We start from the raw sequence: 12,116 nt of genomic DNA on the forward strand, positions 1-12,116 counted from the left end.
TTAGATCTGTTTCATAAAAACAAAGTCCTAATGTACTGCACTTAGGGCTTTGCTTTTTATGAAACAGATCTGATGATGGTCATTAAAGACCGAAATCGGTAATCTGTTAAACAAAAAGATTGTGACCATAGACGTAAATTAAAGGAAACTTATTACATATACAGGTCACTGTGTTTTTTCGGACGATGTCGCAGCTTGTGAATTAACAGTAATTCTAGCCCCGTTCTCTTCAAAAAATAAGGTCCACAATGCCAACAGAGCCAAGAGCACACCAGACTGTTAATTTTTCTGAGTGTAGAGAACACTGGTGGATAAGATGTGGATACTCTGGAGCCCAGTAATGTAGGTTTTGCTTATTCATGGTCCTGTTTAAATGAAAATGAGCTTCATCGCTCATCAATAAAATTTCATTTTCATTCGATCAAAAAATCACTTGCATCCTGTAAGCGAAGTCTTCTCGTACAGCAAAATCAGTTTCCTTAAGTTGTTGGACAATGAGCATTTTGTAGGGATGGCATTTTCATTCTTTACGCAAAATCCGTCTAACCGATTCACGATTGATTCGTAACTCACTAGCACGACGTCTAGCTGACCGTCCTGAGCTTCTGACTGCCGCTTGCCTTACCCTTTCAACATTTTTTGATGTCGTTATTCTGCGTCTTGGGCCAGGATGCTTCTTATCCAGTATGTTTCCAGTTGATCTGAAGTTTTCCACCCATCTGAGGATTGTGCTACGGCTCGGAACAGCTCCATGTGACCGACATTAAACCGCGCACGAATCAATCGCTGCGTAGCAATAATAGACTCATCACTTTTCACGAAACTGTCATAGACAAACACTCAACGTTGCAAGTTCCTCTGCTCCGCAGTGACAGAGTTAATGAAATGGCGTCATGTGTGGATCAGAACTATCCCCACCACGGCCACCTCCCACCACCGCGCCCTCAGTACTACGCAGCTCAAAACCGTCCGTCTCCCGTGTGTCACACTGTACTACATCTGCGGCAACAATCTGAGCTGCAGTTGGCACTACAGTGACACAAAAAACAATTACAAATCACTTACTTCAAGGCCTGTTGCGTCTGACCTCAAACCATCGCCATTTGCGACTTCGGCGGTGTCAACTGAGAGCTCATTGGAGTGCAGGGTGGAGGTTTGTTGTGTTTTCTGATGAAAGCTGGTTCCGCCTTGGTGCCAGTGATGGCCGTGTGTTTGTTACAGAGTGGCCAGTTGAAGGACTACAACTAAACTGCCCATGTGGCAGGCACACTGGGCCTACACGTTGGGTTATGGTCTGGGGAGCGATTTCGTATGACAGAAGGAGCACTCCCATAGTTATCCCTCGCACACTATCTACAAATCTCTACCTCAGTCCGGTAATTCGGACTTGAGCTGCCATTCATGAACGGCATTCCCGGGGATGTTTTCCAAGAGAATAACGCTCGCCCACATACCGATGTTATAACAAAAATGGTTCAAATATCTCTGAGCACTATGGGACTCAACATCTGTGAGGTCATCAGTCCCCTAGAACTTAGAAATACTTAAACCTAACTAACCTAAGGACATCACACACATCCATGCCCGAGGCAGTATTTGAACCTGCGACCGTAGCAGTCACGCGGTTCCGGACTGAAGTGCCTAGAACCGCACGGCCACCGCGGCCGGCGATGTTATAACCAAATATGCCGTGTCGACATGTTGCCTTGGCCTGCTCGATCAACAGATCTGTATACAATAGAACACAGGTGGGACATCGTCGAAAGACAATTCCAGCGTCATCCACAAACAGCGCTAACTGTCTGTAGTGAGCGACCAAGTCCAACAGGCAAGGAACGCCATCCCACAAACTACCATACGGCACCTGCACAACACAATGCAACTTCTTGGCGGTTGCATCGGTCATTAATGTACCAGCATTTCATATTTGCAATGGCATATCTCGCGTTTACATTAACCAGTGATGCTACAATGCTAATTACTTAAATATATTACCAAGAGAAGTGTATTTTCGAAACTTCATTAATTTACATTAATCGTTTTTTGGTATTTTGATTTTTTTTCGTCGGTTTATTAATCGTCTCCACAACGCGCCATGAAGTGAGAACACTTGGCGCTACTGAAAGTGATCCGTTCATCGTGTGGAAATGTTAACCTCGGCGGCCTCTTATCACTATTCGAGAAGCATAGGCATCAGCTATCACTCTCTGGTTTCCAGTAATTCTATGGTCATCCTCAAAAGACAAACTGTACAAACATTGATCAGAGTCCTCCACATGCATACGGATTTGAACAAAGTACGTCAGAGGAAGGAAAAAGACAAACCGTTCTCAAGACAACAACAGGACAATACTGCACTGTTCCCAACATTTACCGTTTGAGCGTGGGACTGAATATAACTGAAAATCGTTGTCCAGCGTTCGAATGATAACGTGGTCAGATCATGACCACGTAAATACACTGGTTCTCATTTGGGCAAGGACAGAGAATGGAATATACCGTATCCTTGTTGTAGCAGGCAAGCGACATTTGCCTGAAGTCAGGGGAAAACTTAAATCTTTATAAGCTGACGCCGGTTTCAACCGCGCGCGTCCTGAAAACGGGCCCAAAATTTAATCCTTACCCATCTCTCACGGTGAAAAATTCAGTGATATTCGTGGGAGGAATGTTTCGCATAGTACCGGATTTAATCGTCTTCGTGTCTTTCGTTGAATACTTAGTCATATTTAGGTAGACAAAACATTTTGGTGCAGAAACTCTGATTATTGACAACACTCTTCACGTGACACGCCAGCCACAGCTCAGACAGTGGGTGCGGTGGGACAGCGGTCAAGCGGTGGATCCACATCCGAGAGCAGTGATATTCAAATCCACTCCTGATGTTATCTACCGTTTTCCTAACTCGTTTAAAGTGAGTGTTGGGATACTTGCACTGTAAACGACCGACTGATTTCCTTCCTTTCCCATCGTTGTCTAATTCGAGGTTGTGCTCCATCTCTAACAAGCTCGTCGTCATCTGAACACTAATTTTTGCCCCCCACCCACGCCTTTCCCCCCTTCAAAAAACTAGTAATAATGATAACGTCAGGGAAAGACCATGGCCAAAGTTCTTTAAAACGAAGTCATTTCCGAATTTCTGGATTGTCTACAACGTTAACAGACCACTACCTGTCGAAATTTGCAGGTACTGAGATCGAAAAATTAGGATGTACAGGCTTTATGGATCTGTGAGTCAGACCAGTGGTAGTCAACCTGGTCCTTACCGCACACTAGTGGACGTTCCAGCTTTCATGCTGGTCAGTAGGCCGTACGGGTTTTAAAAATATTTTCCTTGGGTTTTCATAAAATTTTGACGTAAACTATTTGTGAAGTAATTATTGTTATTAAATTGCTGTAGCTTTGATTTACAAATTATATAAAGGAAAGTTCCTTCCATACCTTTTAAATCACCATCCCTATGAAACCTGTGGGCAATTGCAAAATTTTATTACTAACAGAGATGTGTGGTTGGTAAAAAATATTTGAGTACCTCTGATGTACACTGCTCTATTCCCCCAGTTTCGTGTTCTTTTTAATTTACAGACACTTCTTAGAAATGTGCCATTAAGTTACTACGCTACTTTGTTATTTTATAATATCTTTCACTTGGAATTTGCTGATTCCTAAATTTTTGTGTCATTTGTACCAAGTTTCTCAATTGCTGTGCGGTATCAAGAGCATTAATTTGCTTGTGTTGAACGCGTCAGTGCACTTTCGCAAGGTGATAATGTCTCTAAAAATTGATTACTTTTTACACCATACGAGCTGGCCACGGTGGCCGAGCTGTTCTAGGCGCTTCAGTCAGGAACCACGCGACTGCTACGGTCGCAGGTTCGAATCCTGCTTCGGGCATGGATGTGTGTGATGTCCTTAGGTTAGTGAGGTTTAAGTATTTCTAAGTTCTAGGGGACTGATGACCTAAGATGTTAAGTCCCATAGTGCTCAGAGCCATTTGAACCATTTACACCATCCGATAGGAATATTTTTCATGGGAAAGTATATGATTTTGTGCAACGGTCTTGATGTTAGGTAATTCTCATTTTATTTTGCCCTCAAGTAATATATTTTGATATAAAAAGTGTTTTATTTGAATTGCTATGTGCATCATAAAATGCTACCAGCAGGGAAAGGTCTTAAATTATAAAAGGTGATGGATGGGCTTCCATGACGACACAAACTCGGTATCAGGGATCTGGTTGCCATACAACTGATACAGATCAGCAGTGAAAGTGACAAATTTATTTTTGGAGGATGCGTGTGATTATATATCCGTGGCTTAAATGTACACACATCAAAGAAAAAAATAATTTTGCATCACCTCGGTTCCGAGAGTTCCGGAACCTATACAGAAAATTGGAATAGAGATCAGGATAAACATCATTTCCCCCCTTTTTATTTCTCATGAAAACCACACATCGCATGTTGTACCAACATACAGTGAGACATTTAGAGGCTGTGGTCCAGATTGCTGTACACACCGGTACCTCTAATACCCATTAGCACGTCCTCTTGCATTGACGCGTGCCTTTATTCGTTGTGGCATACCATCCAAAATTTCTTAAAGGCACTGTTGGTCCAGATTGTCCCTCTTCTCAACGGCGATTCGGCGTAGATCCCTCTGGGTGGTTGGTGGGTCACGCCGTCCGTAAACAGCCCTTTTCAATATATCCCTGCCATGTTCGATAGGTATCATGTTTGGAGAACATGCTGACCACTCTAGTTGAGCGATGTCGTAAGATTTGCACGATAGAGGCGCGAATTGTCGTCCATGAAGACGAATGTCTCGCTAATATGCTGCCGATATGGTTGCACTATCGGTCGGAGGATGGCAATCACGTATCGTACAGCCGCTACGGCACCTTCATGACCACCAGCGGCGTACGTCGGCCCCACAGCTATACAACTTTAATCTACGTATCCAACAGGCAAGCAAGTACGTAAGTGTCCGTTTGGCAGGATTCGGTCAGGGTGCGATGTAACTCTTTCCACTTCTGTCAGCGTATTAATGCAGGTAACAAACAAGGTAATTCCCAATGAGACGCCTCCTTCTCCTTGTAGAGTCTCCGTCATGGCTCAGCGCCCCGGCGCTTTGACGCACACCTCTTTCCCGCCGATGCTCCAGCGAGCCACCCCTCCGCCCACACCCCCGCCACCACGCGCCTCAGCCAGGGCGCGACAGGCGGCAAACGGCAGACGGCCGAGCGCGGGGTCCCCGCTGCTGATCGTCCATTCGAGTCGCAGACGCCTTCCATATTTCTCGGCGCCTGGGCGCGGAGACAATGTATACGCCGTCAGGACCTACTTTCGCAGGAAGAGAGTTATGCTCGCCATAAATCTCGCAATGTCCCGGCTCTCGCCCCGCAGAGGAGGACTGCGAATATAAAACGGCGGGGGCGATGCGACGCGACGCGCGGAAAAGAAATCGTCCATTAAGAGTTTCTCGGCGGGCTGGGTCGCGCGGGCGGTTATGAAAATGAGCGTTTGATGCTCCTTGGCGCCGAAGATAATGCACTCTGCCGAGGGGGCGCCGGGCGCAGATATGGCGGCCAAATGGTGGGTGGAGAGCAGATACAGTGGCGCACTCCACACGCCACCTGCGGGGGCGGCGCGACCTCCCGCGAAAGCGCTCGCCATCACACCAACACACACACACACACAATGCCAGCAGCCGCCCTCTCCACCGAAAATTTGGAGCTACATCCAAGATCACCACTTCCACCAGCTCCAGTGGAGAAGGCTGGGGAATGCACGGACTGTGGCCTTGCAGAGCAAACCACACCAGCGTTGCCAAAAGCGAATTCCGGAAACTGTGGAAAATCTAGATAATAGTACTCTCCAAAACACTGGAAGTGCACGACAGAAGCTACTTCCCATTTCGATAATTAGTCTAATCTTGTCTTCGCTGTCCCTACGGCTGCGATACGTAGCAGGCAGTAGAAGATTCCTGCCTTCATCACTTCATACTGGTTCTTTAAACTTCGTAAACAGGTTACTGCGCGATAGTTCTGGCGCCAACCTTGAAGCGTCTGCCAATTCAAATTTTTCAGATTCCCTGTGACGCTCTCCAGTGGATATAAACACATGATCATGGTACTACCCTTCTTTATTTGCGTTCAAATTTCCTATTGGTCCTACTTAGCATGGATCCTACCAGTGTTTCGTAAGTAATCTCCTTTGTAGACTGACTGCAGTTTCCCAGCACCCTGCCAGTGAACGGAAAACCTTCTGTGGTGCGTTATCTACAAATGAGCCTATGTGGTCATTTCGTTTCATATCCCCACAGACTGTTATACGCCGTTGTTTGTGATTAGTGACTGAACACAGTTGTGACCCATCGGTACTGTCGCGAGCTGTGCTGCATACAATGTGGAGTAGCCGTTAGTGTAGCTGCTGACGTGTTGCGGGTGGCAAGGTCAACTATGATTAATTATATAGTATTTAGTATTTCTAAAAGGTTCCGGAAATTTCTTACGTTTTTAATGTTTGCGTTCTTTGGAACATTCGATGCCTGTGTAAACAGCAGCACTCTCCGCCCGGCAGGCAGTTCTGTTCTGAAATTACAATGAAATGAATACCCTTAGCTGCATAAAGGCGTTGATATACTTCAACGGGGATAGATGAAAATGTGTGCCCCGACTGGGACTCGAACCCGGGATCTCCTGCTTATATGGCAGACGCTCTATTCACCTGATCACCGAGGACACAGGGGATGGTACGACTGCAGGGACTTCTCTCTAGCACGCCTCTCGTGAGACCCACATTCTCAACTTATTGTCCCGCACTATATTCATAGTGCGCCTGCCCATTACATTCATTACTCGCGGATTTACTGCCGATTCCCGTATAAGCACGTCCGAAAGAACAGATACCATCTTCATATATATACATAGTTCTGTTCTGCTTTTACGTTGGTGCCCGTAATACACGTAATTTCAGTGCTATGTGCTGTACTTCGTTGACGATCCGCTTTCTCATTTGAACTTGATTGTGGCTACGACGAGACGGTGTTGTCGGACTTTACGTTGTTACCCTTTGAGAAGTGCAAAATTTTACATTTGTGAGCATTTAAACCAAATTGCCAATATTTGCATCGCTTTTAAATGTTATCAAGATACGAAAATAACTGATTGTTCAGCTCAGTCTCTAAAGTTTCGATACGAAATTAGCTGTCTCGGTCACCACCGTCTATCTTTAGATCGTACGGAAGAGGCCGTGATTGACACCCGCCAGTGTGCAAACCACACTGACAAAGTGAACTCGCGCGACGTGTTGGAAGCCAGACTTTGATGCGTTCTGCTATTAGAAAACGAAATCGTCTGCATAACGGGAGTCCCTGCATATGTTCAAAAATTCCTTTTAGCAGTAATGCTTATGTAAATTTTATTCAGTTTTAACTTTTCCATGATTTTTTTGTTTAGAATTTAAAGATTCCAATCTTATTCGCATACTGTACGACCATTTTGCGTCCTGTACTTGCTTGTCACAGATTCATCGCATACGCTCACTGCAGGCTCTGTAATGCAATTATATACATGTTACTCACAAAAACACCTACGTCCAAATATGTGAATTGTACACAAATAGCTTGTTTTTAATCTACTAGGGAATTAGCTTTTATACACGCATATTCACTGACAACGTGATGTCCGCAGTGGTCGGAGTCAGGCAAGGCATCAATGTCACGATCTGAAAGTGTCCGGTGTTATTGCAGTGCTGGGCAGAATATTATTTTCAAAACAAGCAACAAATGGCTTCTCTGTTACGAGCGAAACGTCGTTCTTTCCAGTATGAAGATCTGATCGAATATTTGTGCAGCTTTTTTCTAGACAGTACTTCATTATAACCACATCAAATACAAAAAACCTGACGCTGTTGTTAACGTACACCAGTCGAATGAGAAATACAATGAAGCGCCAAAGAAACTGGTATAGGCATGCGTATTAAAACAGGCAGAACACTGCGTTGCGGCCGGAAACGTCTATATAAGACAAGTGTCTGGCGCAGTTGTTAGATCGGCTACTGCTGTTACAATGGCTGGTTATCAATATTTATGTGAGTCTTAAAGTGGTGTTATAGACGGCCCATGAGCGATGGGACACAGCATCTCCGAGGGAGAGTGGGGATTTTCCCGTACGACCATTTCACGACTGTATCCTGAATATAGGAAACTGGTAAAACATCAGATCTCTGACATCGCTTCGGTCGAAAAAAGATCCTGCAAGAACGGGACCAACGACGACTGAAGAGAATCGTTCAACGTGACAGAAGTACAACCTTTCCGCAAATTGCTGCAGATTTCAATGTTGGTCCATCAACAAGTGTCAGCGTGCGAACCATTCAACGAAACGTCATCGATATGGGCTTTCGCAGCCGGAGGCCCACTAGTGTACTCTCGATAAATGCACAACACAAAGTTTCATGCCTCGCCTGGGCCCGTCAACACCGACATTGAACTGTTGATGACTGGAAACATGTTGCCTGGCCGACGAGTCTCGTTTCAGATTTATCGAGCGAATGGACGTGTACGGGTATGGAAACAACTTCATGAATCCATGGAACCTGAATGTTAGTAGGGGACTGTTCAAGCTGGTGGAGGCTCTGTAATGGTGTGGGGCGTGTGCAGTTGGAGTGATACGGGACCCCTGATACATCTAGATACGACTCTGACATGTGACGCGTACGTAAGCATGGTGTCTGATCACCTGCGTCCATTCATGTCCATTGTGCATTCCGACGGACTTGGGCAATTCCAGCAGGACAATGCGACATCCCACACGTCCAGAATTGCTACAGAGTGAATCCAGGAACACTCTTCCGAGTTTAAACATTTCCCCTGGCCACCAAACCCCCCAGACATGAACATTATTGAGCATATCTTGGATGCCTTGCAACGTGCTGCTCAGAAGAGATCTCCATCCTCTCGTACTCTTACGGATTTATTGGCAGCCCTGATGGTGCCAATTCCCTCCAGCACTACTTTAGACATTAGTCGAGTCCGTGCTACGTCGTGTTGCGGGACGTCTGCGTGATCGCTGGGGCCCTAAGGATATTAGGCAGGTGTACAAGGCTCTTTGGCTTTTCATTGTATAATGAGACAGCAACATCTATATTTTCCTACAAGAATCCTCTCTTTTAATTGGAGAAGCAGTGGGAATTTTCTTTGCAACAGGTGCTAAATTGCTTTGTGTAAAAACTGTTCATACTAAATCACAGGTTAGAACACTGTTGCAGAAACAACGAAATAAACATGCCAAATTTAAACAGACGCAAAATCCCCAAGATTGGTGATCTTTTACAGAAGCTCGAAATTTAGCGCGGACTTCAATGCGAGATGCCTATAACAGTTTCCACAATGAAACGTTGTCAGCCGGCCGGAGTGGCCGTGCGGTTCTACGCGCTACAGTCTGGAACCGAGCGACCGCTACGGTCGCAGGTTCGAATCCTGCCTCGGGCATGGATGTGTGTGATGTCCTTAGGTTAGTTAGGTTTAATTAGTTCTAAGTTCTAGGCGACTGATGACCTCAGAAGCTAAGTCGAATAGTGCTCAGAGCCATTTGAACCATTTTTGAAACGTTGTCTCGAAACCTGGCAGAAAATCCAAAGAGATCCTGGTCGTATGTGAAGTATGTTACCGGCAAGAAGCAATCAGTACCTTCTCTGCGCGATAGCAGCGGAGACACTATCCAAGACATTGCTGCCAAAGCAGAGTTACGAAACACAGTCTTCCGAAATGCCTTCACAAAAGAAGATGACGTAAATATTCCAGAATCCGAATCAAGAACAGCTGCCAACATGAGTAACGTGGAAGTAAACATCCTCGGAGTAGTGAAGCAACTTAAATGAATTAATAAAAGCAAGTCTTCTGGTCCAGACTGTATACCAATTAGGTTCCTTTCGGAGTATGCTGATGCATTAGCTCCATACTTAACAATCATATACAACCGTTCGCTCGACGAAAGATCCGTACCCAAAGACTGTAAAGTTGCACAGGTCACACCAATATTCAAGAAAGGTAGTATGAGTAATCCACTAAATTACAGGCTCATATCGTTAACGTCGACATGCAGCAGGATTTTGGAACATATATTGTGTTCGAACATTATGAATTACCTCGAAGAAAACGATCTATTGACACACAGTCAACATGGTTTTAGAAAACATCGTTCCTGTGAAACACAACTAGCTCTTTATTCACATGAAGTGTTGAGTGCTATTGACAATGGATTTCAGATCAATTCCCTATTTCTGGATTTCCGGAAGGCTTTTGACACTGTACCACACAAGCGGCTCGTATTCAAATTGCTTGCTTATGGAATATCGTCTCAGTTATGTGACTGGATTTGTGATTTCCTGTCAGAGAGGTCACAGTTCGTAGTAACTGACAGAAAGTTATCGTATAAAACGAGTGATTTCTGGCGTTCCCCAAGGTAGTGTTATAGGCCCTTTGCTGTTCCTTATCTATATGAGCGATTTGGGAGACAATCTGAGCAGTCGTCTTGAGTTGTTTGCAGATGACGCTGTCGTTTATCGACTAATAAAGTCATCGGAAGATCAAAACAAACTGCAAAACGATTTAGAAAAAAATACCTGAATGGTGCGAAAAGTGGCAGATGACCCTGAATAACGAAAAGTGTGAGATCATCCACATGAGTGCTAAAAGGAACTCATTAAACTTCGGTTACATGGTAAATCAGTCTAATCTAAAAGCTGTAAATTCAACTAAATACCTAGGTGTTACAATTACGAACAACTTAAATTGGAAGGAACACACAGAAAATGTTGTGGGGAAGGCTAACCAAAGACTGCGTTTTAGAAAATGTAACAGACCTACGCTTGTCCGTCCTCTTTCAGAATACTGCTGCGTGGTGTGGGATCCTTAGCAGATAGGACTGACGGAGTACATCGAAAAAGTTCAAAGAAAGGCAGCACGTTTTGTTTTATCGCGAAATATGGGAGAGGGTGTCACAGAAATGATACAGGATTTGGGCTGGAAATCGTTAAAAGAAAGGCTTTTTTCGTTGCGACGGAATCTTCTCACGAAATTCCAATCACCAACTTTCTCCTCCGAATGCGAAAATATTTTGTTGACACCGACCTACATAGGGAGGAACGATCACCACGATAAAATAAGGGAAACAAGAGCTCGTACGGAAAGATATAGGTGTTCATTCTTTCCGCGCGCTATACAAGATTGGAATAATAGAGAATTGTGAAAGTGGTTCGATGAACCCTCTGACAGGCACTTAATGTGATTTGCAGAGTGCCCATGTAGATGTAGATGTAGAGTACCAACGTCCCTGTCACAAGAGACATTCGAATTTGCATGTCACGACAACGACCTTGTCGTTTGGAACAATCTGTCTAAAAGTCAAATATTCGTCGTCATAAATACAGTCCTAGTCCATTTCTGAAAACATATACAATAAGTGAAAATAGAGGGTAAGCATTCATTTAATTACCACTGGGACATAGAGATACGTCAATTACTTGTGGGACACATATGCTCCATTCTTTCCTCGTCGGCAGACGAAACGGTGGAAAACTTTTTTTTTATATATAATGTTACTTCTGGCGACAGCATTACTTAAAATAACCATACATTAATGTCTTGAATTCTGAAAAAGAACTGGTAGTGAAAGGGTTAAATGATGTACGAGATCGAATCTGTTTATTAGATTGCCTTAGTCGCTGTAAGTGACAATGTCACCCATCATGTCATTTCAGAGCTGTGTACGTAATTCCTCGAGGGAGATCACATTCAGTAACAGTAAGGGCTAGGCTACCTAACTGCTACAACGATGGGCCGGAATCCTTGTTATGGAGAAAGAGCTACTGCAATCTATATGTCAATCATTTGGCGAATTAACTTGCAAAACACGCCGCAGCGAACACTACTGTATTCCACATTCTGAAATGATCACAGTACTCAGAATGCACAAAGTACATGATGGAATGAAGAATAGAAAACTCTGTCGCTAACTAGAGGCAGACGCTGTAGGTAATACATCCGGAAGTGCCTGCAAGAAATTGTTGACAAGGAGGGGTCTTACAAGAAGATTATGTGCAATAATTACTAG

At 44.4% G+C, this 12,116-nt stretch overlaps 1 protein-coding gene across 1 annotated transcript in view; it reads right to left on the reverse strand.

Annotated features, from left to right (window-relative positions):
* Window positions 1–5,112: 5,112 nt before the first annotated feature.
* LOC124593822 overlaps window positions 5,113–12,116 on the reverse strand; it is a 179,440-nt gene continuing 172,436 nt past the window's right edge. The window contains exon 4 of the mRNA XM_047132171.1: window positions 5,113–5,303. Within this exon, the coding sequence (XP_046988127.1) occupies window positions 5,113–5,303 (191 nt within the window). The remainder of the gene's footprint in view (window positions 5,304–12,116) is intronic.

The sequence above is a fragment of the Schistocerca americana genome, chromosome 2 (genome assembly GCF_021461395.2).
Source record: "Schistocerca americana isolate TAMUIC-IGC-003095 chromosome 2, iqSchAmer2.1, whole genome shotgun sequence".
NCBI lineage: Eukaryota > Metazoa > Arthropoda > Insecta > Orthoptera > Acrididae > Schistocerca > Schistocerca americana.